At 48.8% G+C, this 27,958-nt stretch overlaps 1 protein-coding gene across 4 annotated transcripts in view; it reads right to left on the bottom strand.

The window, feature by feature from the left end:
* The window catches only part of PAX5 (paired box 5), a 195,746-nt gene that overhangs the window by 151,179 nt on the left and 16,609 nt on the right, over nucleotides 1–27,958 (bottom strand). For all 4 annotated transcript variants that reach the window (XM_058694895.1, XM_058694897.1, XM_058694896.1 and 1 more), the window contains exons 3-5: nucleotides 24,534–24,731; nucleotides 16,812–16,876; nucleotides 13,236–13,364 (exon numbers count right to left, since the gene is read on the bottom strand). In XM_058694895.1, coding sequence (XP_058550878.1) covers nucleotides 13,236–13,364; nucleotides 16,812–16,876; nucleotides 24,534–24,731 — 392 coding nt within the window. The remainder of the gene's footprint in view (nucleotides 1–13,235; nucleotides 13,365–16,811; nucleotides 16,877–24,533; nucleotides 24,732–27,958) is intronic.

Here is a 27,958-nt window from a genome sequence, read left to right as displayed (position 1 = left end):
AGCCTGGAGCCCGTTTCGGATTCTGTGTCTCCCTCTCTCTCTGCCCCTCCCCTGTTCATGCTCTGTCTCTCTCTGTCTCAAAAATAAATAAACGTTAAAAAAAATAAATAAATAAAGCAGGCTCTGAGCCAAGGTCGCCCCCTGTGCTCAGACTGGCAGGAGGACAGGATGGCAGAAACGGACGGGGCAGCGGGCGGCGGGGGGGGTGGGGGGGGGGTGTGGAGGTGGAATTGAGAGCTGGGGGAGTTCCCACTGATGCCATCCTTTGCGACACCATATGAGAGGAAGATCAGGATGGCGACCACCCAGGTGCCAGTCCCAACACTGCCACTGTTGAATGTTGGGGCTATGTGACCTTGGACAACTTCCCCAATCTCTTTGAATCTCTATAAAACAGGGATGATAGGAGTACCTACCTGGTGCTGTGGTGGTGAGTATTAAATGCATTAATAATTTAAAATGCATACAGTAAACAGTAAGTGCTACCCATTAGAGTTGTGCCGCATTGTAGTTGCGATTTGGGGCCACACACTGGAACATATGCTCAGGTGTGGCAGGCAGGATAGGGGCTGAAGGCACCAGCATGCACATATGTGTGTGCATGCGCATCTGTACACGCGTATACGTGTATTTAGACCAAGGAGCTCCCTTCCCTTCTGGAATGGTTGCCATGAGATCCTTTCTATGGGGCCAGACAGCAGCGGCTGGAGGACAGAGGCTTTGGGGTCAGGCAAGAATGGGTGGATGTTTGATGTGCAAGGCTCTGGGTTCTACACAGCCGCCAGCATCCACCGACCAGATGGGCTCCAGGCTTCTATGTCATCCAGAGTCCCTATTCAGTACATATTTGCTACCATGAACCAGTCCCTGTGCTGGGTACTAGGGCAACAGTGATGAGCACTGCAGACACAGTCTCACAGGGCAGACAATGACCAATGTGGTATTTTTATCAACAGGCAGGTTCTGTGTGCTGAGGGTGGGGCCAGGGGAGCCGGCAAGAGTGAGCACCAAGGAAGCCCTCGCTTAGGAAGTGATATTCATGCTGGATCCTAAAGATTTGGGATGTCACCTGGGTAAATGGTGGGCAAGAAGGGACAATTTCCCAGGCAGGGAGAACAGCACCATAATAAGAGGCATCCTTTATTGAGCATGTATCACACACAGAGGCACTTTACACGCATTACCTCATACGATCCACATAACAGCCCAATCATAGGCATAATTTGTGCCCTCATTCTATATATGGGGAAACTTAGGCTGAGGCTCAGGTCAAATAACTTGCCCAAAGTCACATGCGTAGGCATTGGTGGAGTCAGCATCAGAGCCCCCACTGCCTGATCCTACAACCCATGCACAGAAAGCTTAGGCTGCAAGCAGGAAAGAACAAGACATGGAAAGAGGTTTGGTGTGGCTGGAATAAGCATGAAAAAAGGAGGGTGGAGAGAGATGAGGCTCCTGAGATGGGCAGGAGGCTGATCACAGAGGGCCTTGCAGCCTTTTTAAGTCTGCTGGGCTTCTGAGAACAACAGGTAGAGCTGAAGAGCAAAAGCCCTTTAGGTGAGTCACTGATCAGAACTATTTCAGAAGTGCATCTGGGGCTGCTCTGTGGAAAGTGGACTGTTTGGAGAAGTCAGAGACATTGGAGGTAGGGACCCACTAGGAAGCTATAAGCAATAGTTCAAATGAGAGAGTGCTTGGACTGAGGCAGTAGCAGTGGAGATGGAGAGAAATGAGGAGATTCAAGAAATACAGTGACCTTGAGCAGCACCTGCCATAAGGCCTTTATTGGTGGTCACAGGCAGAGGCACAAACTTTCTACACTGTAAGGATTTGCCTCTGGCCAACTTCAATTCCAGGGGAAATAATAAATAGCAATCCTCTTTGTCCTACAGGACCAAAAAAGATTGCAAAGTCTTTTCGAGGCTGCTACTTTATCCAAAAAGTCTGAGGGAGATGTTACTATAATCCCCACAGATGGGAAGGGACCTGCCCAAGGTAATACAGCTGAATGATCCTGAATTTAACTCCATCTCCCTCCCGTGTTCCCTCAGGCATACCACAGAATGTCAGAGCCCAAAAGACCACGAAAACTGCCTGTTCAAATCTCCACATTTTGACATGCAGAAAACAAGACTCAGAAAGAAGTGACTTGGCCTGGGTGGCTCAGTCAGTTAAAGTGTCTGAATCTTGATCTCAGCTCAGGTCTTGATCTCAGGGTCATGAGTTCAAGCCCTGCACTGGGCACCATGCTGGGTGTGGAACAAAGAAGAGGAGAGAGAGAGAGAAGGGGGGGGGGGGGCGGGGGGGAGGGGCTAGTGAGCGAGGAAGGAAGGAAGGAAGAAAAAAAAGAGAGAAATGACTTGCCCAAGGCCACACAACCAGTAAAGGCTTAGAATAGAACCAAAGACTTGACTCTCAGAAAGGTTTATATCTAGACATCTGCACCATGGAGTTGAGGAAAGACCAGACTGATCTCCAACAAGGATGGTCCAGCCTCTGCCTGCCCTGACTAAACGCTTTGAAAGAAGTCTCTAGGAAACAGTCAGCCTACCTGGCCACCGCCACCCCCCACTGAATTACAAACTCCCACATGGCCATTACACACTGCCCTGTTACCCCTCTTGTCCCCAACCCTGGACAGCAACTAAGCTGTCTTGGGTCAATGGTGCCACCTGGTGGCTAGTACAGGGAAGTGCCTGACCTTCTTGTCGCTTTTCATCCTCCTCCTTGAGTTTCTCCAGGGGCCATGGTTTTGTTTCCCCTCATACATAGCTCAGTTCATTACACTACAAGTAATCTCTTTCTCATATGCATCTTCTCTAACACCTTTAAGCCCTGGTCTCTCAGTTCTTCTCAAATTACCTTAGGACACCTCCCTCTCCTCCATTTTAGTCCATTAGTCCAAGGAAAGACTAGTACAAGTAATAAGCTTGTACCAATGAAGAGGAAAACTGGACATTCCAAAGTGAAACTGTACACACACACACACACGCACATGCACATAGATGCACACACACCAGTGCCCAACCACTGGCATTCCAGAAACATCTAGAAGCGCCTATGGAATCAGAACAGAAATCTCCCCTCTCAATTGCCTTTCAGACCTACTTTTCCTCAAATAGCAGGAGTTCAGATAAATACCAAACCTACTACTTTATTTCAATTTTTTTCCATTCCTATTCAATATTATTACCTGGGTTTTTTTTTTCCCCACCAAAACTATGCCCAGCATGAGATCTCAGGGATCTGCCAGCTAGTGCAGAGCTGAGCTGGGTTGGGGAGATGTGGTTGGGTCTCAGAATGCCCGCTCTCCAGTCTCATAGGGAGCACTGGGTGGCTGCTTTTTACCCTGAAGAAAGCCTGCTGGAGGGAGGTCAGACCTCAAGCCCTACAGACATTCTGCTGGCAATGAAAGAAACCTCAGTAGCTGCGCCTTTCTGTGGGAGCTCACACTTGGGAGAGGAGTAAGCACTGCATACCCAATGTGCTACAGGAGGATTTCCAAAGCCCAGCATGTCTTGTTACTCCCCGCCCCCCCCCCCCCCCCCCCGGCTCAAAGACCTTCCATGGCTCCCCCTGCCTTCAGGAGCTAAAAATAGGGGGAACTGATGGTACCTTTCCTTTTAGTAAAAACTATTTAACTGCTTTCCCTCTCTGTATAAGCGATAAGTAAGCAAGCTCAGAGTCCCCAGTAGCCTGAAGCAGAGATTCTCAAAGTATAGTCCAGGGACCCCTTGAGGGACCCCAAGACCTTTTCAGGGGGTCCTGTGAGGCCAAAACTATTTTCATAATAAATCCAAGATTTTATTGGCCTCATTGACTCTCACCCTCTCACAAGTACACAGTGGAGTTTTCCAAAGGCACTAGGATGTGTGGTATCACAGCAGCTTGGATAAGGAAGCAGATCTGAGAATCCAGCTGTCTTCTATTAAGCCAGACACTAAAGAGATTTGCAAAATCATAAAGCAATGCCACTCTGACTAAATTTTTTGGTATGGAAAATATGATTCTTTCTTATTTCAAACACATTACTTATGTTACTTGTTTATTACTATTTTCTTTAATTTTTTAATGTTTATTTTTGAGAAAGAGAGAGAGAGACAGAGCACAAGCAGGGGAGGGGCAGAGAGAGAGGGAGACACAGAATCCGAAGCAGGCTCCAGAAGCGGGGCTCAAACTCACAAGCTGTGAGATTATAACCTGAGCTGAAGCTGGATGCTTAACCGACTGAGCCACCCAGGCACCCCTATTATTTTTTATGAATTAATAAGTAAGTATTTAAACTTTTATGTTTTAAACTAAAAACCTTCTTGGGGTCCTTGATAATTTTTAAGCGTTTAAAGGGGTCCCAAGACCAAAAATTGGAGAACCATTGTTCTAAAATACTGCAACAGTATTTGAGATGGGACTAGGAGAAGCTCAGAATCTTGGTGCCACAAAAAAAACCTTAGGAATCCCTTGATCCCATATCATAGATGAGGAAATAGGCCTAGAGAGAGGAAGGGATTCCCTCCAAGGTCACCAGTAAGTTAGCCACAGAGTCAGGACAGGGGCCCAGAGGTCCTATCCCCCTCCTTCCGGGCTCCTGCACCTGCCTTATAAGCCTCTAGTAGTTTGGAGCCCTGTGAAGCCCCGAGCCTCAGACTGTGGCCAAGGTTTAACCATATTCCAAAGCCAGAGAGAAGGGACTGTGGGATTTTCTGCCCCACAGGGCAGCAGACACAGATCGGGGAAGAAAGCCAGTGGGAGCCCGTCCACTGTGGAGACTCTATCCCTTAAGCTGTCCCCTCAGCTGACCCCAGAATTCTTGTTCTGGCTGACCTCAGAACCAGCTCCCTGAACTGAGATCCCTCACACTCTGTCACCCTATCCTTTACATTCCCTAGGGTTCTCCAGAACACCAGACCACAGACCATGGGAAGGGGAGCTGGGGGGTGAGAGGGGAAGGTGTGGGCAAAACAAGCGTGAAAACAGGGGCAGGGAGGGGTGGATGGGGTATTCAGTGGTGCTGGCTCTCACACAGGCTTTCACTCACTGAATCAAAGTGAAACTCAGGGACCCGGGGGCCAGGAGGAACTGAAACTCAACCCCCCCACACACACCCAAGGGACAGGCCCTAGGCACTAGGGAAAGGCCCAAGGAGCCCTTCCAACTGGCCACCTGGCCTCAGGTCCTCTGCTTTACCAAGAAAGTCTCTGACACTTCTCAGAGTGCCAATGATGACACAGCCAGAAGGATACGGAAAGTGGCCAGCCAGGTTGGGAGATGGAAACCTGGGTCCCTATCACCACTGCCACTCAGCACCCCCTGCACGCCCGGAGGCAAAGCCTGGGACCTCTGTGCCTGTCTCATCTGGTAGGTGTGGACTAAATGACCTCGATTTCACTGCTCTTCTGGGCTACGGGAGGTGTGGCTCCTTGACCTTGCCTTACTACCGTGCCTTACCCCACTCACCACTGGCCTAAGAACCTGACTGCCTACTTCCCTGACCACACGCACACGTGTACACACACACACACACACACACACAGAGCTCCATTGGGCCAGGTCATGGTGCTGCCCCGCACAGGCTTTAGTTACATCGACTGGACTCATGCTTGTTCCTCCAAGTCCACTCTAGGACTCCAGAAACTCAAAGGCCTTCAGGTAGAGAAAAACGGAGCACGAATAACTGAGAGCAAGTTGAATAGGGAGCAGCCTGAGGCCCGCAGGCCCAGCAGCCACAGACGGTCATGGCTACGTGGGAAAGTCTGCCCAGTGTTGCCAGATTGGAGTTTTGGGGGTTTTTTTCCCCCAAGAAAAGCCAAACATCCACATATGAAATCTGATTTTTAAATGTCGGTAACTAATCAAAAATTACTTTAACTCCAAGGCAAGCCAAGTAAAGCATGACTGCCAGGCTGGGAATTGCCACCTGGCTTCTAAGCGATCCCCCTCCCAGTGGGAACCTTGGTTCTGAGCCCTGCACAGATAGACAAAGAAAGAACTCAGAGAAGGGCCCCCTGCATGGGCAGCCTGAGGAGACCTCCAGGGGGGCACCTCATGGAGGGCTGGGGAAGGGAGGCCTGCCCTGGTAAAGCCCCAGGAAAGACGGAGACAAAATGCTAGTCACTCCTTTCCCTCTCTGCAGAGGCTCTCTGGCTTCCAATGCTCCATCCTGGGCCTGGCTGTGAAGGACTACTGGTCCAACACTGAAAATCCCTGCAGGGAGTGGGCTGGCTCTGGGAACCAGGCCAGGCCAACAGACCAGCCTCAAGGACAGCACTCCTGTGGGAGGGCCCCCTGTGTGGATAATGGCCTGGAGACAGGAAAGCTCAGAGAACGCACAGGGAGCAGAAGCACAGAAGGGACAAGGAAGAGGAACGGGAGGCAAGGCAGGAAGGGCAAGGCTCATTGTCAAGAGTTGAGGTTCGCCCTGGGGATGAGTCAGGGGTCAGAGCCCCTCTGTCCCAGCACAGGCAGATGAGGTTCCTGGTGGCTTTCAACAGTGGGGGCAGCAGCCGGAAAGGAGAATGGGAGAGAAGGGACAGAAGAAACTGAGAGTTGCCACATCAAAAGGCAGCTGGATACCAAGGATGTTCTGAAGAGTCCATTCCCTCCCTCTGGGTTTTCCAGATTTTTACCACGTGACCTGGTCAGACCCTTTCTCTTCTCCAAGTCTGTTTTCTCCTCTGGATAATGACTGGAATGACATGTCCTAGATGTTCTCCAAGGCCCTTCACTCCAACAGGGGAGCCCTGAGGTCCAAGCTGATGACCCCACCCCCAGCCCTCCCAGGCCCAGGTGCTCTGCCCTCTGCCCTCCATCTTGGAGCCTCTCTTGTGTACCTAGGGCCACTCTTTGTGGACTGAGACTTGATCCTTTTACTCTTTTCCATCAGGGGGCTGGAAGACCAAGGTCCTGAGGAAAGGAAGCAAAGGAAAGCAAGTGGCCCTTCGTCTTGCTGCTGACACCTGGGGGCACTGTTGTTCAGTCTCGATGCCACAGCAGAGGCCTTACAAACAGGAAGACTGCGGTGGGCAGATCCCTAGTTTCAGCCACCAAACAGAAGGCTAGCGACTGCTTGACTTCAGCCTGTGACTGGCCTCACACCCTCCAGCCCCACTCTCCTCCGTGGCCATTTATTAAGCACTTACTATGGCCCCTGGGGCTAAACCCTTTGAGGGTATGATTTCATTTTATCCTCACAATAACCCACAAGGCTTGTACTACGGATATTTTCCAGATGACAAAGTGGGGGGTCAGAGAGATTAAGTCACTCGCCGAAGATTTCACACCAGGAAGTCCTCATGTTGCTCTGTCCCTGGCCTGTGAGCCTGTGTCCTTGCCTCAACACCTCACCATCTCATCGTGGGCTCTCCAGAGATGAGCGATCTGTGGAATCAAGGGCTGCCGATAACTCTTTTCACACATCCATTCCCTTCTGGCAAATCCGAGAGGGGTCTCTGCACCTTCGTCCCCAGCCTTCCATCCCAAGCCAGGGAGCAGCAGATAGGATGGGAGTGTCCAACAAGGAAAAGGGTCCTGATAGAAGAAGATCAGGGTCTGCCCGTGGTGGGGGAGGGGGTCGGTCTGTGAGCTTCTGAAAGCCCTTCCCTCCCTGCGTGGGGTCCCATGGAGGTCTGCAGAGCAGGGATGAGCTGGGGCTCCCAACCTGGGAGAGAGAGGAGCAGAGAGTTGGCAAGAGGGCAAGCAAGAGTGAATACAAGAAAAGAAAAAGTGACTGAGCATGTGTGAGAGAAAGAGAGAGGAACGAGAGAGACAGAGAGGTGTGTGTGTGTGTGTGTGTGTGTGTGTGTGTGTGAGACAGTATGTATGTGACAGTGTGTGTCTGTGTGTGAGTGTGTGACAAAGACAGGGAGTGTGTATGTGTGTGAAAGAGTGTGTGAGAGAGAGCGGGTGTGCAACAGCGTGTGTATGTGTGAGACCGTGAGTGACAGAGTGTGAGTGTGTGTGCGTGAGAGAGAGAGAGAGAGAGAGCATGCACACTAGACCAGACAGAAGCAGACAGAAAAAGTCTATTAACAGGACACAAACAAAGGCAGATAACACTGGATAAGATGCACCCCCGAATGAAAGACATGAGGAAGAGACAGGCACCCCCAGAAAGGGGTAGAGATAGTCATGACAGGAGCCCCTCCTAAATGCCCCCCAATCCTCTCCTTGAGAGTCATGCTGGACTTGGCATTTCTTGAAAAGGACAGGCCACCTAGGGATTTTGGATGCCTTTCCTGTGCCCTCTTCAGGCAGAGAGAAGCCGGGGGACAGAAGGCCAGAAATTCCACCTGCAGTGTACCTCTACTGCTCACAAAGGAGCTGTGGCTCCCACAGTCCACACTGGTCCTGGACTGGGCAGCCTTCTGAGCTAGTGAAAGGGATTCTCGCTCAGCTGACCTTGGTGTGCTCATCAGAGCTTTTCAAATTCTGGGGGTTGGAGAGGAGGGGGGAGTCAAGGGGACCTTAATGGGGGCCCTGGAGATAGATGGTGGACAGAGACCCCACCGGAGATCCAAGGCCCAGGAAGAAACACAGGGTCTGGGGCTGCCCTTTCACCCATGGCCACTGTTCACAGCCGCTCCTGCCTGGCCCAGTCCAGCCTCCTAGTGGGGAAGCACCGCATCAGGCTCTGTCCCCCTGGCCCAGTGGGATTCCTGAGGCCTACACCAGAGACTTCACAAAAGCTCTCAGTACCAGCCACAGAACTCCTGAGCACCTCTGGGCACTGTGCCTTGTGCCAAGGAGCTGACCAGGGAGAGAAACACATGCGATGTGGCCTCTGCCCAGTCAAGTCCATGTGGACGGCCACCTCAGAGTCAGGTGGCAGAAGGGAAAAACAAGTAGGGAAAACTACTTGCAGACATAGGAGGTCACAGAAGCACCTGCTACCCAGATTGTAACAGGTCTCAAAGTCATGGGATCCAAATCAGAATGCCTTCTTTGGCTCTTCTGCCTCTCCTTTGTCTAGTCCCTGATCACACATCTGATGACAGGGAGCTCATTCCCTTCCCAAGCTAATGCTTCCATCCTTGGCCTAGCCTGGCTGTTATCTGAAAGCAGTTCCTTGCACTGAGCTACAATCTGCTTCCCGTAGCTTCCCTCAGCCAGCCCCAGCTCTGCCCTCAGAGGCCCCAGGGCCTTCTCTGCCACCTGAGTCGCACACAGCTCATCTGAGATCAGGACACAGCGGCCACATCCCCAAAGCTGATCTTGGAGGCAAATGTCCCAGGGGAGAGTCCTAGAATTTCTAGACCAAAGGGGCCCCTGGCAATCCACTAGTCTAACAGTGCCCTAACTTTTTTGTTTTTGCTACAGAAGTCTTTATTCAAATAGAGCTTTCTGTGGAAGCCCAAAATACCAAACAGAAACCCTCCTGGTTGAGGAGATTGCCCACTCCCCCTCCTTACTAACTGTGAACCCTCCACAAGCACATGACTGACCCATTCCACCAAGAAGCACTCTTCTTGAGCAGCTACTGTGCGCCAAGCACTTGCATCAAAGCCATATCATCTGATACAGTGGCCACTCAGCACACCGTGAGGCTACTGAACACTTTGAAATGTGGCGGGTGTAACTGAGGAACTAAAATTTAAATTTCATTTGATTTTAAAAACAGAAGCAGGGGCGCCTGGGTGGCTCAGTCAGTTGAGCGTCTGACTTCGGCTCAGGTCATGATCTCATGTTCTGTGAGTTGCAGCCCCGCGTCGGGCTCTGTGCTGACAGCTCAGCCTGGAGCCTACTTCGGATTCTGTGTCTCCCTCTCTCTGACCCTCCCCCGTTCATGCTCTGTCTCCCTCTGTCTCAAAAATAAATAAACGTTAAAAAAAAAAAAAACAGAAGCAGTATAAACTATTTTTCCCTTGATAAAGGGCCACCTCCTAGGAGGAGCCTTCCTGGATCCCTTTGGTCAAAATCTGCCCCTCCCTGCCTTGCTCTTCTTCCCCTCTGGTGTCACCGTCCATCACAGCACCATCTTACACACTGACCATTGGAGGGACTTTGGGTTTGTCAGTCTTGACCCCAGCCTGTGAGCTCTAGAGGGCAGGCCCTTTGTGACTAGACTCTGTAACCACCCACCCCTGTCCTGAGGCCTGGGCATGAGAGTGGCAGCAGGAACTGCCCACAGGGCAAAACCGAAGTCCTAGCTGGAGATGACTGCAAAGTAGAATCCACCTTGCAGAGCCTCAGTCGCCTCATCTGAGAAATGGGGGTGAGGATTCCTCTTGGCCTCTTCCTCTTGGCCCTTTGTGCCTCTCTTCCTCATAGCCCTTCCCTCAGGCTGTCAAGGGCTCCTGTGAAAAACAGTGCCGTGGTCTTCCGCAAGAGGCCAGCCCTCCAGTGCGCCCAGCAATGCTGGTTTCTGACTTCTTCATCACGCTCTTGGCAGCATCCAACCTGCTGACCAGTCCCTTCTGCTTGAAACTCTTCCTCACACTGTCCCCAGGCTCTGCCCAGCCCCAGGCTGCTCTACCTCCCAAGCATCTCTTTGGAGGGACTAAGGGTAATGAGAGCTGGGGGGGGGGGGGGTTGGGGGGGAGGGGATTCCAAGGAACTGGGGCCTTCAGGGCCTCTCCAGCTGCTCCCAGCTCCCCAGGCCACACCAGCTGTGTGGCTTTGACAATGTCACAGAACTCTTTGGGGCCTCAGTTTCCTCCCCTATAAGATAGGGGTGACAATTTCTGCCTCTTTAACTCCCCCTGAAGCCAATGCCAGGATCCAGGAAGATAGGGAAGGAGGGAGGGAAGGAGGGTGGGAAAGGGTATCCGGGAGCACTGGGGAGTAGTCCTTCAAGGCAGTTTGCTGATGTGAACAAGGGCACTTCTGCCCACCTCTCTGCTTTAACACACTCCTGGTGCTGCAAGGGGAGAAGGGGCTCTGGTTGCCATTTGGGGCTCCCACTCTCCCCAATCCTGTCGGCTTCCAGGACCATCAAATCATTGTCCCTTAGCCCCCGGAAAACGGACTAGATCACTTCCCAGGTCTTTCTGGAGATCAGTACTTGATCTCGAAGAGTATCCAATCCTACATCTGATCCTTGATGCTCTCATACAGCAGCCCCAGCCCATGGTCACCTAGGCTCTACTTACATACCTCTAGTGACAGGGCACTCACTACCTACCAAGGTAGCTCCCTTTGCCTCAGACCACTCTCATATCTACAAGTTTTTTCTTACACTGAGCTGAAATTCTGAATCTGATGCAGACTGGCCTTGAAGGCCAGACAACAAAGTCTCATTCTTCTTACCTTCTAGGCCAGCTCTCCAAATATTTGAAGGCAACAGTCCAGTCCTGCTCATTCTTCTCTTTGTTGTATTGAAACAACCCTAGAGGCTCAAGGTGTTCTCCAGGCGCTGTAATATCCAGATCCCTGCCATTCCAGGTGACACCCACCCGGACACATCTCAATCTGTCACTGTCCTTCTTAAAGGTCAATACCCCAACTGGGCCACAGTCCTCGAGAAATGATCTGATGGCACAGAGCAGTCTAGACCAACAGCACCTGCATTCTGACCACTCGATAGCTTTTTTAATTTCTAAATGTTTATTTATTTTGAGAGACACAGTGCGTGCGAGCACAAGGCAGGGAGGGACAGAGAGAGAGGGAGAGGGAGAATCCCAAGCAGGCTCCGTGCTATCAGCACAGAGCCCCATGTGGGACCCCATCTCACAAACCTCGAGATCATGACCTGAGCCAAAATCAAGAGTCGGACGCTTAACCGACTAAGCCACCTCAATGCCCCCCACTCGATACCTTTTAAACCAGCATGAGAAGCTGAACAGTGGCCGATGAGCAGAAGCTAAAAGCCAATATAATGCTCCACAAACACAGTAAAACAGCCCCCACCCCCTGCCAAATCAGGACCTATTTGGTGATAGACATCAAACTAGATTTTTTTTTTTTTAATTTCTCCAAAAGTCTGTGCCGGGATCCCTCGGCCTGTGAGGGAGTCTCACACAACCTGCCCCTCCACTGTGATCAAACACAGCCGGGCCCCAGCTTGGGCACATCTGCTGTGAGTGCAGGTGACAATGGCAGAAAAGATGACAGCACCAACCCCATAAACCAACAGAGATGGTAGGCCCACTGCCTCCTGCGGTAACACAGCACAACCGCCCACTGAGTTAAAGACTTCTGACATCTGCTCCAAGTGTCTAGAACAGGAGAAAGGGGTGAGGGAAGTTCCAAAGCCATGAATCATCCCCCCCCCCCGCCCCGGCGCCCCCACAGCTCCAAGAGGAGGCCAGAGATCCAGCTTCTGCACTGCCCAGAACACGAAGACCACAGGCCAATCCACCGCTGGGCCGACTCAATTTTCTAGTTACAGATCTTAAGTACTTAGGCATGTGCTCACGAGAACACACATCCCTTACAGGGAGCCGAGAAAGGGAATTGTGCTGAGGAACAGAATAATTGAATCAAGATTTCTGTCACGCAGCTCTCGGGCCCTAGACCATAGGCGTTTTTTTTTTCCCCCTCTCCTGGAGAAGGTCTTACAGACTCCCAGGGGTTCGTTTCTCCTCTCAAACCCATTAACGTCAGCTGCACTGGCAGCCCATCAGGGAACAGAAACCCAGGTTAAGGTAGGCCTGTGTGCAGGACAGAGATGGCCGGCTCCCGGGACCCAGGCAGCAGGCATACACAGGGGTTCAGAAAAAGCAACTGGGAAGATTGTCATCTTTGTAATCCCCAGGAGGCCACTGCACTCCTTCCTTCCAGGCCCAAGGGCAGAGATGAGATGATTAACTTCCTCAGCCCCCCACCATCGCTGCCTTCGTCGTCGGAGGCTTTCTGGGAGAGCCAGCTGGGAGAACCCACCTGTTGACCCCCTCCGCCCAGGTGTGCGGCTCTCACTGCAGGGCACCCAGCACGCCCTCGGCTCCCAGGCTCCCCAAGAAAGGAGACAAAAGGCCTTGCACTGTACCCTGCACACCGTGCCCTTGGGCATCAGATCTGCACACAGGTTTCTTACAGACCACAAAGCTCAGAACACAAGGACTCTGCCAGGCCCTCTTTCCTTCACCCAAGGGGTGAAGATGAGGGCAGACTAGCGAGAAATCCGCAATCCCAGCCAGTACCCTGCCTGCCTCTCCCAGGGCACCCAGCCCCTTCCCGTGTCCACCCGACCTGGGGACTCCGGTGCTCATCAGGCATCTTTGTTTCTACTCCTCACTGACGGCCCCACAGCAGATCCCATCCGGTCGGGTCGCCCCGGACAGGACTGCAGAGGCATCTCTTACCTTCATCTCTCTTGCGCTTGTTGGTGTCTGCGCTGGGAGACGTGATGCCCAGGATACCGCTGATGGAGTACGAGGAGCCGGCCGAGTCCGTGCTCACCGACGACACCTGCGTCACGGAGCCCGTGGACACTGTGCAGAGGGAGAGGGGCTGGTCAGGGCCCAGCGGGAGGGCTGTGGGGGGCGGGCGCTTTGCCGGGCAGCCGGCCAAAACAAAAGCACTCACCCTACACTGGGCTGGATGCCACTGTTTGCGGAGCAGCGGGAGCGCGGAATGCAGTGAATGTTCGCGGAGGACACCCGCCCTATGGCAGCGTCTACACCTGGGCGATGGGGGCAGCCCTCGGGGCATTTGCCCCGGTTTTCTGCTGCTGGGGGGATGCAAGGGGGAGCACGGGCAGCTAGGAGGGCTGACGGTGCAGAAAGGCACACAGGACAGCGTGAGAAGAGCAGTAGCTCAAATCCTGTCCAAGAATGCAGGAAGCAGGGGAACGGGGAAGAGAGAGGGGGGAGCTGGGGCCTACCACCAACCAGCCTAGACCGCTCATTAGGCAGCTTCATTCCCTGCTTACATATCCACCCATCCACACGGACATAAATACCTGCACACTCATACACTTAGCCAACAAAACTCCAAATGGCAAACTGTTCCTTCTCTTTACAGTTCCTCACTGTCTTTTCTCCTTCTAGTTTACCTGGATTTTCACATTCAATATTAATTACGTAATAATGATAGGCTATATAATAGAATATATATTGTGCACATATAATATATACTGATATGTATAATATCATAATGATAACTGATGTTTTCTGAGAACTTACTCTGTGCCAGACATCATTGAGGCATTATTTTATTTAATTCTAAGAACAATCTTGTAAGGGAGGTGATGTTGTTATCTCATTGGAAAGGTAAGGGAACCCAGGCTTCAGGAAAGGTAAGCGACTTGCCCAAGGCCACAGAATCCAGAAACTGAAGTCTGAACCCTTACAGTAATCTGCCCCTCGTTAAGTAATAATGAAGAACAATAATACGCTTCACATTAATGCCTTGCTTTTCATTTGACGGTTGCAACAATGTCAAGTGCTGTTATTTATACTCCTGGGTCAAAGGAGGAAACTGAAGGCGCCATAAGGTGAAGTGATTCGCTAAATGTCATCTAGCCAATAAGCAGTAGCACCAGCACTTGGCCTCAGGTCTACTGACTTAAAGTCTTGATTTCCCCTGCCCAGAAACGTGGGCTGAGCTCAGTGACTTATTGTGACTAAGGCCAGGTCTCTACATTCCTAAGGATAAGAACAGGGGAGGGGAGGGGAGGGGAGGGGAGGTTTTGCGCAAGTTTCACTTTAACTCCTAACCCCAGAGTCCAGGGGAAAAGAGCAGCCAAGTCGGCAGGGTCCTCTCAAGCTGTACAGCTGAATTTCCATTTCTGGGCTGTGGGAATTCTCTCTTGGTTCATTAAAACCTACAAACCAATCTCTGACACATTTCCTTGGGCTATAACTAGCTGGAGGCAGGTGGAGCCGCCTTTGACTCTAAAGTGTAGGAAATTACTAGAAATGGTGGTGTTGCGTGAGAAGCTGTTTGTTGCTTTCCTGGGAGCATATCCAGCTCTTGCTCCTACAGACCTAGAGGGAACAGTGCCTTTCTTCTTATATCTGAGTTAGATTTTAGATCTTCCTTAGGAGACACAGAAGTAGAAATCGTTAACTTCTCTTTTCCTTCACCAGAAGAAGCTCCTCAAAATAGATTTATGCAAATCTCACAACCTTTTCTGTATTAAGGTGCAAAGAACAGAGGAAGAAAGAAGATCACACGTCATTTGGTACTTTAAAAACCTACAAGCTCATATAACCAAGGCTCGCCATGTTGCTGACAGAGCCAGCGATAGTTCTGGTTATCTTGTGATTGTGCCAGACTCCAAAGACCCAGGTTCCAATTCTGGCTCCGTCACTTATGAGCAATGTGACCTTGGGCTAGTTATTTAATCTCTCTAACTTCCATTTCCTCACTCCTCAATAAGTCTGTAAACGATAAAGGCCTGGACGCATACAAGGTACATTTTTTTATAAAACTTTCCGAGACAAAGCATTCTGCTGACCTACAAGTAGAATTATTCCTCTAACCCAATTGCAAGAGTATTATCGGGTATTCTTAGTCTCATATTCATTGCTCCGTCATCCGAAATAGTTAAAGCTACAAGGGAAATCTCAGCCACAAACATTTCCCCAGGAGCCCTCCTCAACCCTCTTCACACCAGCTCAACAGAGCTGGTAACAGTTCCCTGCCTTTGGCTCACACAGCATCCTGTATTTCCTTCTTGAGCCTTATCTCAGTGTTTTGCAAACTTCTCTTCGTTACATTCCCCTATTAGACTGAGAAGCCCATGAGAATGGAGATTCTGTCCTGCCTCCTTTATAACACTAGTCTCCATGCAAAGCAGGGCTTAGCAAACACTTTTTGAATGGATTCCTAAATAATTATTTTATGGAAGGGAGGAACTCTCTCTTACCTTTATCCACAGAGGCAACCATGGTGGATCAGAAACCTCAGGGAGCACCTAGTTTGTGCACGTCAGTCCACAAATGGGGAAACTGAGACTCGGAGAAGTAAAGGGACGTACTCACTGGATGAGTTAATGGCAGAGCTGGAACTATAAGCCTGCCTCTGCCCATCCCCCATCACTGCGGGGGGGTTTCTTCAGTTAAAGAGGGAGTGACAAAGGTGGGGAAACATTACACAGTCTGAGGCATTATTTAGTGACATTGACCGGGACTATCAGAGGCTTACTGAACTGAATGGTCAGCACTTTCTTATAGTAGAATAACTTTCCCCCCAGAGGTGTTCCCTTTATCCCAAGTGGAGAAATAATATGTCTTAAATAGACACATGTCATTTTCATCTCACAGTCTTTTCGGGGAAAGGACAGGCAAGCGAAACTTCTGAACTCTTTAGTAGTTGGAAATAGGACCCCCAACCCTTATAAGTCATGCTCACTGAGACTATCTCCCATGAGTATCAAAAGCCCCACTGGCAGTCCTCGACAGTTCATGGAGTACATGAGATTGAAGTGAGCGAGAGAGAGAGAGAGAGAGAGAGAGAGAGAGAGAGAGAGAAAGTTTGGGAAGTTTTGCCACATCTTCACTCAAGACTGCAAGTGCACAAAGAATTGTAGAAGGGCTGGTTGATAGAAGAAAAAAACACATTCAAAACTACTTACTGACTAATGATGCAGAAAATGTTATGAATAAGTATCCCTTTCTTGATTTATTACTTTAATTATCTGACATTCTATAGACCCCCATTAGTGGATTTTTTTTTTTTTGGCTTAGATTTCAATTTTCTGTCTCATGGTGAAAGCTATTTATCATAATAATCAGTAAAATTCAAAACCTTTTAGCAGTATTTATAAAATTCATTTACCAGGTTCAGCCCTTGGAGAATGACAAAGAAGGCGCATTAGTACGTGTGCCGAAGTGTTTTATGCAGAATTATCTGTCCATAAGAATGATTAAAAAGTTCTTTAGAATATTTGGAGCCCATTAGATTTTTAAATTTTTTTAAGAAGTTCTTCTTACCTATGCTGTGACTGGAAGCTGGGACCGGCTGGTTCGGGGGTTGTTGTACTTTTGTCCGGATGATCCTGTGGACAGTTGGGGGAAAAATTAACGGCTATTTACCATCACGGAGAAGAGATCTCAACCAGCTATGCACGGAAAAGGCCTGGCAAGCTGGGGCAGACGAGGAGGGAGGTTATGACCCCAGATTGGGAGTGTAGGGGGTTAGCAGTGCTATGGACTAGTCCCAATTCAGCCCCTAACTCCCTGGGTGTCTTTGGGTAACTTGTTCCCACCCCTCTCTGGGCTTCAAGTACCTCTTGTGTAGAAAAAGGATGACACATTAATGTTACAAACAGACATCTTTTTCTCTGGAGCAGCTCCAGTTCCATAAGGAACTCCCTGAGGGACGCTAATAGGGACTTTCTTCCCTTTCCTGGACCTCTGCCCACCCCGCCCCTCGGTGGAATGAAGGGACTGAACCAGGTGACCTCTCTGTTCCCTGGGGGCCCACGTGCTCTGGTTTCTCTGCAGGAGAGAGCCACAGGAGAGAGCCACGTCCCCACCCATTAAAAATTACCAAAGGAAGCAGATGCATGTTGCTCTGAAATTAGAAAGGGTTAAAGTGCTGCCGGGACAGGCCTGGCTTTGCTAAGAGGAAGCCTCCAAAGCTGCCATGTACAAAGCCACATGGTTAGGCTCCAACAAGGCCAGGAGCCGGGGGTGTGCTGGCCTGTCTTTCCAGAGACCTTGCCCTAGTTCTAATATGATGAACTTGATTGTGACCCTGGGCAAGTCCATTCTGTTGCAGGCCTCCATACAATGAGGCAGTTGGAACAGACCACTCTAATTAAATCCTTTTTTGGGGAAAAAAATCTTCAAACAAAGCCCACTGTATGAAAGGGATAATAGTGGTACTGCTTTTCCTTTGCCCCGGCAGCTCTGATGTTCTTCTGTAGGACCTTGGGCTCTGAGAAGCTTAGCTTATAAATTTCTGTCTAGAACAGCACACTCATATGGGTCTCCCCTGTGAGACCCCAAGCCCTGTGTGTCATAGCACAACCAACCAGGGCTGGGCCCAAAGTCCCTATGGGATCTGCACGAAAGCTCCTTCCCTGAGAAGGGAAGCTTCTCCCTTCTCATTAGGGAGAAGGGTGGGTGGTAACAGAATGTTCAGCTTCTTTGGCGATGTTCTACTCCAGCCTCCAAGGATCACCTTTTAAAAGAACAGTTATTAGGGTTTTTCTTAATTATAAAAGTACTTTGTGCTCATTGTAGACTATTAGGATGAGAAATACAAAGAAGGTATCTAAAATCACATTTCGATGTACCTCCTTTATGCTAACATTCCTACGCATATTAGGAAATACCCATTTCCTTTAACAAAATCAAGATTAAATCGCGTCCACGGTTTTGTATCTGGCTCTCTTCACTCAGTGTTAGGTGAGAGGCTTTTTCACATTCCAGACCGTTATTTCTGGAAGTTCAAGTTTCAAGCTGCACTGAGTCTCCAGCTTGTACAAATGGAGAGGAGTAAGGATACCCTCATTGGGTTATGGTCTCTGCCCTCAGAGATCTCACAGCTCAGTGGCGGGCACCGAGGCCCCTCAGCATGCTCAGCTGAGAGCCTGAACGGACATTTCTGTTCACACCACACAGCCCAACCACAGGTCCCCTGGAGTCCAGGCCCCTGGAGCCCCCAGGGCCTTTTGCCTTTTTCTTATGAGTCAGCTTAAGTGTTGCTTCAAATGCATTCAGGGTTGGTTTGTTTCCTCCAATATTCAAAATTCTTATTTTAACTAAACAAACATGGAGCATATTGACAAGGACCTGGGAGTGAGATAGTCTTTTGGGCCACCTGGAATTAAGTTAGAATCTGATCTAATTTTTGTATTTGTGTGTATGTCACCTTTTCCAAGGATACATGTGTGTTTGTCTACAGAGATATAGCTCAATGTGAGTATCTGGCTATACAGATATAAATACAGTTTACCTATATTATGGGTTATGTACATATAAATGTATGGTAAAATATATGAGAACTATTTCTCATATTTATTTCCTATAAAGTCCTAGCTTTGCAGAGTATTGCTTGGCCATTAAGTTTGTACCTAGGCAGAGCAAAGAAAATTATGTTTTCCTTATTTTTCTTTTAAAATATTTATAAGCCATTTGGTAAAACATTATTAATTGTTACAAATCATTAAGAGGCCACTGCAGCATACTGATTAAAACCACAGGCTCCAGAATCAGACCACTAGAGTCTGAAACCCAGTTTTCCAATTTGCCAGCTGCATGACCTTGAGTAAATTAGCTCCTCTGTGCATCAGTTTCTTCATCTGCAAAATGGGACCAAGAATCATTCCTACATCATAGTGTTATGATGAGAATGAAACTAATCAATTACTTAGAATAGCAGCTGTTGCACAGTAGGTTTGCTATAAATGTTAGCTGTTATCTTCAGCAGTATCTTCAGAAAGATTAAAGACCAGCTTCAACCTTAAAAGGTTCATATTTTCTACAAATACCTTAAAAACACATGAGATCCCTTGGGAACTAGGGAGGGGAAAGTAGCCATCCCCACACCCTATTTTAAGGCTATAGAGGAGCTGTCCTTTATAGGCAAGACCAGAATTGTAGGGAACCCTCCAAAGCTGTCCCCAGGGATAGAGATTTTGCCCATCTGCTTGCAGCAGCTGCCAAAAAAAAAAAAAAAAAAAAAAAAAAAAAGGAACAAAGAGCATTATCTTCCACTGAGAAGAAATGGTAGTGGGAAGGACAAGACTAATTGAATCATAGCAATTCTAAAAAAAAATTTAAATTAACAAGCAATCGTCAAGACGTGTCACAGTAAGAGTCATACTCCGGACCTCTTCTAAACCAGAGACAGTCTGGTTACCTGGCAGTTAACACTAAAGGGTTTTGCCTTTACTTTGCTGAGCATGAGCATGATCCTGGGTGCCATGTGAACATCCTAGATGGTCCAGCAGAGAAGGGAATTCAACAATCCACCAATTCCTGCAAATGAGGACACCAAAGCCCAGAGTGCTGAAGTGACTTGCCCAGGGTCACACAGCAGGTCAGCCCAGACTCCCAGCTCCCATGCTCGAGCAATTTCCTTTGCACCACATTCAAAAGAAGTGGCCCCTCTGCTAAATATTTCCTATAGGAGACATAAAGTCTATTTGGATTCCAAATCCATTTAGAAACTGAGGGACTAAACTTCAAGGGCTTCAGGTATTACAGGCATTTGTAAGGATCCTATTTCAACATCACCCTCACTTCTTTGAAAGGCTAGGTCTTCTCACACACATATTCCTCCATCCCCGCCCTCCATTACACAATTACATTGAAGGAGAAAATCATGGTGCCTTTAAAAAGGAAATAGGAAGACAGGGCTGAAGATATACCCACATCTACTGCACTGGTCAAACTGCCATTGGTGCAGTAAGAATCTTGGGTCATCAGCTGTGCTAAGAATCCCAAACCAAGGGTCCAACTGGGCCATGCTGGGAGGGGGCCCACAGGTGACACCCAGGCCAGCAACTGATGCGGAGAAGAAAGAGGGGAATGGGTAAACACTCTCAGAAGTCTTGCTGCCCAAGTTCAGATTAAGAGTAGACTTTACAAACTGTCATCCCCAGGCCACATCAATTCCTGAGGGAGTTTTGTTTGGCCTGCACAGTCATTTGTTTTATTTGAATTAGTTGCCAATAATTGTAGGGTGGGAGCTTTTACATAAATACATGGATTTGTAGCTTCCCTTGAAAAATCGAAACACCTAGCAATCCTGATCCCACATTCTCACATGACAACAACCAATTGTTGCTAAGTGGAACCGTCCTTCTAACTGGGAGTGCCACTCGCAGTCCCCACCACTTGGCCCCTGATTTAGAGATCCAGGACTGGATCGGAAGGAAGGCTCCATTACCGGCTTCCGTCAGCTCTTGGACAGTCACCTCCCACTGACACTCGGGCTGGATTCTAAGAATCCTTGGTGCAGGTCGTGCATCACCCCCAGCCCTTTTTTGTCCTTAGGAAACCACATAAACATGATGGCTCGTGTCCCAGCAAATCTCCCACATGCTGAGCAGAACCGGTTCGGTGTCGCTGAATTCCTTGTCAGTCACAGGTTCCCAGGCTGCTCTCCCAGAAGACAGCAGAAAGGCATACACTGGTAGGGGTAGATAGTGGAGACGACACTGCTGCCACCGGAATAGCTACAAATCCAGCCACCATTCCCTCCTTAGCTGTGTGAAGTAGGGGAAGAGTGAGAAGTTGCCTCCGGGGAGGCAAGAGCTGGGAGAGGAATCTGTGGACGCTCTTACATCATGATCACGACGTTTGCAAGACAGTTACTTGGAAACTGCACCCGTTTGAATGCAGCTTTGGAGAGCAGCTTTGCCTTCATATGGAAAATAAAACTGCACGCAGGGATGGCTCAGGCTTTCTTGGACGGGGCAGGGGGAGGCGGGTGGCGGTGGGAGGGAGGCACCAACAGTGTCCTTGTTCATCTGCATTGCTGGCTTGGTTGGCTAAAGACACAAAGAGCTCTGAGTGAAGTGCCACAGTGTGCCCCCAGAGAAGAGCCCCCAGCAGGGTGCCCAGGAGAGGGCTGTGGGCCACAGAGGGAGCTGCAGACAGGCAGCAATGCACAAAGGCTGCAAGGTGCGTGGACATGGTAGGAATGACCGTTTTACTCCTCCTTGCCTCTTTGCTCTCGGATCCTCAGTTCTGTCACGGGTAGAGTCCTACAGGGCAATGGTGGAAAGAGACAGGCCCTCCTCTTACTAACATCAGGCGACCCGGACTCTACTCCCATCTCTACCTCAAAATCATCATTCCTCTACACCTCTCTTCTGGGCCTCAGTTTCTATACCTGCCAAAGAACAGAGTTAAGCCTCGAGGGCTACAGGAGACGACAGACCTGAAAACACCTCAGAGGCACAGCCACCGCTGTGGACACACAGGAGCCCCTGAGGCTAGCCACGGCCCCAGCAACCAGCAAGCAGCCGCCCAGCGCAACTCCAAGCACAAAGCACCAGCTGGTCCACGGCTTCCCTAGACACTCGTGCAAGTCCCGCCTCACGGCCTCCACCGCTCCGTCGGGCCACTGTGCTCTTTTCACTTCGTATCTTCCTTTCAAGTAACTTACGTTTTGACTTAGACTTACTTTATGAGGCAACACAAGTTCTTTACCGTAAATGGGAGGGATAATTCATAAAGTTCACACTCACTGGCTTGGTGTTCCAGTTATATTTTTCTAAAATACATTTAAAGCAAATTCATCATAAATAGATGACCGTTTTCATCCTTGTATTACAGAAGATATAAGCTGGAGCCCTGCAAATGAGTTATGCTCGTCCTGTAAGGCTTTTTTTTTTTTTCACTGAAATTCATTGCCACCATTTAATAATATGGAGATTTGGAGGGCACCTGGGTGGCTCAGTCGGTAGAGCGTCCGACACTTGATTTTGGGTCAGGTCACGATCTCCTGGTTATGAGACTGAGCCCCATGTCGGGCTCTGAGCTGACAGCACAGACTCTGCTTGGGATTCTTTCTCTCTCCCTCACTCTCTGCCCCTCCCCTGCTGGTGGACTCGCACGCTCGTGGGCGCATACACAATCTCCCTCCAAATAAATAAATAAACTTAAAAAAAAATCCTGGAGGCATTCGGCTGGAGCTGAGAAGCACCTACCCCTTCAGTAACTCTTGTGCTGTCTGGTTTCCCACAGACCCCACCTTTCCCTATCACCTCATACCTAGCCTTCTTCACTTGTTACATTACTGCCTGCCAACAGCAGGCATTAGGAGCTTGGGACCCCCACAGGCAACCCAGGGTTATCTTTCAAACCACCAATTACACGTACACCCTACGTTGGGAAATCTGCGGGCCCCCAAAGCCTGACCATGGGTTTGGTGGAGGTTCCTCTGAAGAGAAGGCTTCCGTTCCCCCATTGCTATAGGCATTGTATGCCTTACTCCATACGAGGGCTCTTGGAGACATGGGAAAAAGTCATGTTGCTCTGTGTGACGGTAATCCTGCAACGTGCCAGAAGTAGGGGACTCCCAAAGCACATTGGAGCCCCTCATAACCCAGAAGAACAGAAGTTATCCCCTCCCCACCCCAAACCCACCACAACCATTGCTATCTCCTCAGCTAATTCAGGTTGACCAGAATTCTCATGCATGCCTGAATGCCATCCTATGCAAGGAGGCCCTCTAGAACAGAGACTACGAGACAGTGTACCTGGTGCCCCTCTCTGTGGTCTGTACCTCACATGATCTCAGGACCAAGGTAAAGACTTGCTGAGAGAAAGGAAACAGGCTCATGGCTTATGAAATAGCAGGTCTCAAAACATCAAGAGATGCACTTACACAGTGATTCTGTGCATTCGAGTCATCACAGAAGGAACAACCATCAAGCCCAGAAGGGATCTCAGGGACATTCTAGTCTGACCACCTCTTTCTGCCGGGGGGTGAGGGGTCTGCTATGCCCGGACAGGCTCTGCATGGACAAGGGTAGTGTGTGACCTTAGAGAAATGGGAACCATTCAAGTTTTCAGTCAGCTGGTTCTCTTTTCTTTGTGGAGTTTAGAGAACAATCATTTCTGTTCACCTCACAACTTCATCCTTGACTTCTATAGGTTTAACGGATTTGAGACTTTGCCGTTTACAATAGAAAACTTTCTTTTAAAAAAAATTTTTTTTAATGTTTATTTATTTTTGAAAGAGACAGACAGACAGAGCATGAGCCAGGGAAGGGCAGAGAGAGGGAGACACAGAATCCAAAGCGGGCTCCAGGCTCCAAGCTGTCAGCACAGAGCCCGACACGGGGCTTCAACTCACAGAACATGAGATCATGACCTGAGCCAAAGTCGGGGGCCTGCCCAGGTGAGCCACCCAGGTGCCCCTATAATAGAATACTTTCTTTCAGAAATTTTCGGAAGCTCTGAAAGCTCCATTTGATATATCCTGGATCACACTTCAGAGAAGGTGCCGCTGTGGCTCCCAGGAAGATCCCATGCCTGGTACTCATGTTATTTCTCTGGTTCTTTCTCTCCATGGGTGACATTGAGGGAAACTGGGGAGAGAGCAGCTCCCTAACTCCACAGTATCTTGGTGTCCTGGACGTCACTCTTGGAGATCACTGACCTACATCAGGACCACCAAGGTTCTGGGCTCTTAAAGAGAGGAAGAGCTTTGTCAGGGTGACACTTGGAGTTTGTGGCAGAACTGGGACAAGGAACCAAATCTCTCAACTTCAAGTCCAGGCTCTGTTTTCCACATTCAACGGCTCAACCTCTGCCCAAACTGGAGGCAGGGATTTTCTTCCTTGGAAGCTCTGATTTATATCAGCCAGTGCGGAGACCCTGAGCACGGGCTTACAAAGAAGTGACATTTGTCAAGGCCTGATCAGAACAGTTTGCTGCTAAGTGTCCCACACACAGAGGCGGCGGTAAAGGGAGAGTAACAGAAATCACTCTGGGCTCAGAAGACTCTCAAGCAGCCTGGGTACTGACATGGCCTTCCCTCCCTGAGCCTAGGACCCCTGCTTACTTTGTAAAGATAAGAAGGGCAACAGCGAGATCAATCTAGCCCCATTAGCACCCCTCTGTCCAATAACCCCTAAGGGGCCTGGATGAATGGAGAGACCAGACTTTTAGGAAAGGCACTCACAGAGCCTCCAGGATGCCCCATTCCCCCCAATCCCTAGCCCCCCACAGGCACCAGCCCCTCACCTGTTGATGGAACTGACACTGGGCACCGTGTCATTGTCACACACCCGTTCCGCCAGCAGCCGGTCCCTGATCTCCCAGGCAAACATGGTGGGATTTTGGCGTTTATACTCAGCAATTTTTTCCACCACTTTGGGCGTGGCGACCTTTGGTTTGGATCCTCCAATTACACCAGGCTTGATGCTCCCCGTCTCATAATACCTAGGACCCAAGCAGAAAGGAGCTTAGCCATGAGGAACCAGCAAAATGGATGTTTGCAACAAAATAGCTACTCTGTCCAGAAAACATCCAGATCTGTGCTGTCCAATTCAGCAGCCCTAGGCTAGCCATATGGGGCTTTGGAACATCTGAAACATGGCTCATTTGAATTGAGGTGTACCGTAAGCATAAAACACACACAAGACTGTCAAAATTTAGTATAGAAACAAGAAGGTAAAATATCTCATTAATAATTTTTATACTGGTTATAGGCTAACGTGATCACATTTTTCATATACTGGGTTAAATAAAATATATAAAATCAATTATACCTGTTTATTTTTCCTTCTTTAATATGCTACCAGAAAATTTTAAATTTCAAACGTGGCTCGTGTTATATTTCTATTGGACAGTGCTGGTCCAGACACTATGCATTAATTAGTTAATTAACTATCACATTTATCTATCATTTTACAGTTTACAGAAAACTTTGAAGTCAGCTTTCCCATTTGATCCCCACCACAGTTCTAAAGCACATAAATATTTTGAATGAATAAATGAATGAATAAGTGCATGAACAGGTCCCCAACTACAGGTATAAAACAGAGATCCATGAAGGTTAAAAGGCTTGCCCAGGGTCACACAAGGCCCATTGGCCAAATCAGGACAGTGGCCTGGCCCCCGAGCTAAAATTTCCCCCAGAAAGTTGGCTTGTACCTTTAATTTACCAGTACTCCCATCCCCTAGCAGATTCCATCTGCATTCTGTGACACTATCCCTTAAGTGCAACTTTTTTTTGCCATAAGATTACAATGATAACCCTAGCCTAAAATGAAAGGAAATGTTGGATTCCAGAGTTAACTGGAAATATGTGTTATATACAAGTCAAAACCCAAGCAATCAAAAAAATAAATAAATAAAAACCAACCACAAGTCACCGCAGCTCTTCCAGAGACCTCCCCTGAGGTAAATCGCTGTTTCTAAGGACATTTCCATGCTATCAGCTCTTCCTCGTTAACACAAATAGGATGTCAGGGTTTTACAGTAAAACCGAGACCGGGGAGAAGAGTGCCGTGAAAGATCATTTCAAGGGAAAAAAATGACTTGATTCCTTTTCTGAATCTGAGCCTTCACTGGATGTCTCTCAATATTTACAGAGGAATTCTTGACTTCCCCTTGCAAAAGAGATTATCTTGTAGTTGAGATTTTTTTTTAGCTAAGGAGACATTTTAGAACTGACTGGTAATTTTTTTTTTTTTTTAGGTAAACTCTATGCCCAATGTGGACTGGAACTCACGACCCCAAGATCTAGAGTCACGTGCTCTACCAACTGAGCCAGCCATGCACCCCAATGACTGGTAAATTTTCAACCTAAAGAGTTTATAATAGGTAAGGCAAAAAGACGATTCTCCCATGGAATGGGTGGGAAGTGTTACCCAAGACCCAGTGACTAGTCACATTTAAAGAGATGCTGAGGGGTGCCTGGGTGGCTTAGTCAGTTAAGCATTCGACTTCAGCTCGGGTCTTGATCTCTTGGTGCAAGAGTTCAAGCCCCACGTCTGGCTCTGTGCTGACAGTTCAGAGCCTGGAGCCTGCTTCAGATTCTGTGTCTTCCTCTCTCTCTCTCTGCCCCTCCCCTACTCATGCACTCTCTCTCTCTCTCTCTCTCTCTCTCTGTCTCTCAAAAATAAATAAACACTTAAAATAAATAAATAAAGAGATGCTGAAAGTCTCAGCCTGGGGAAATCTAGTTAGGGCCAACCTAATGGACATTCTAGAAACAGATGAAATAATTTGAGAGCAGTGATATGGACATGGAAATTCTGTTTTTCATTGAGAAAAGTGAGTCATGTTTAAATTTGGACAATAAGGCAAAATTCAACCTATTCCCCCCTTCTGTAATTACTGAAAAATTATTAGTCACAGTCTTTAAGAAACATCCAAGAAAACACTATTTTGTCAGAAGTTTAGAAAGGCAGCTAAATCAAGGCACACAGCAATCTCTGCAGCTTCCAATTATCCTTCCAATTTTACAATAAAAAGTCATTTGTTACTATCAACACAATAACTCATTATTCAGCACAGGGCTCTAAAATTTACAGAGTTCTGCCTCAAATTATCTGGATCTCCACGTCAATCCTAAGGGGCCAGCGGGGTTTTACGGAGGGGAAACTGATGATTAGAACAAGTGCCTTGCCCAACTCCCTTTTGGAAGCCAGAGGCGGTCCCAGCTTTCAAGTCTGACTCTGGCCTCTTCCCACTAGAGCAAACTTCTGCTTTGATTGTGAAAATTAAAATGATAATGGGGATGATGACAATTGTAGGAAGCTCTACTGTTTACCAGGTATTTCGCAGACCTCTTTTCACTCACTCACTCACTCACTCACTCCTCTCTGGGCACCTGTTAGGACAGGCACTGGCTTGGGGCAGCAGTTACAGACGCAAGGACAACCCTGGGCTAAGTACTCCAATTGTAATCACTCGAATGGGACTGCACTGTTTCTGCCGCAGCTGAGAGAGCAGCGGGGGTGGCAGGATCTGGGGCCCTCCACCCAGCCCACCTGGGCAGTGCCAACCATAGCAGGCTGTGGTGTTCACACGAAGAGGTCTCTGTCTGCCTTTTGACTGACACATCAGCCTGGCCCTTAGAAAGCAGTCCTGGCACCCCAGGGGAAACCCCAATTGGCAACTGTATAAAGTAAGGAATCAGACGGAAAAACTGCTCTTTCATCTCAGCAAAACAGCCATGCCACCTTTTGGCTTACACACGACAGACAAACGGCAGCCACCAACACAGCGTAGTTCCGTGCAAAGAACATTCGTTTGGGAGTGAGGAGGTGGGCGTGTTAGTCAGTGGCTCTGTGTGACCTTGGCCAAATCACTTAGCGTCTCTGGGCCTCCAAGTGACCCCATTTGTATAATAAGGGGAGGATGTTTACCCTGCCTGCCTCCCAGGACACGGGCAGAAATGCAGAATGGTTAAGAAAAAGCTTTGCAAAACATAAAAAGCACGTGTTTCGGATTAAAATCCTCTGAGTGTTTATTACTGTGTAACATACCACCCAATTCCAAACGGGCTGAACCTCCCAGCCAGGCTCCAGTGAAAGAAGACAAGAGCCAGGCTTTCTGGGTGGATTTAAATGGGCCTCACATGCCACTAGGCTGTGCCTCTCCAGCCCCTCCTGAGCCTCGAGCTCTGTGGACTGAATGCCCACACTCCTGGCAAATCG

Source organism: Neofelis nebulosa, chromosome 12, assembly GCF_028018385.1.
Source record: "Neofelis nebulosa isolate mNeoNeb1 chromosome 12, mNeoNeb1.pri, whole genome shotgun sequence".
Taxonomy (NCBI): Eukaryota; Metazoa; Chordata; class Mammalia; order Carnivora; family Felidae; genus Neofelis; species Neofelis nebulosa.
The sequence above is the reverse complement of the archived record's forward strand: the minus strand, read 5'-3'. Positions and strand labels throughout refer to the sequence as shown.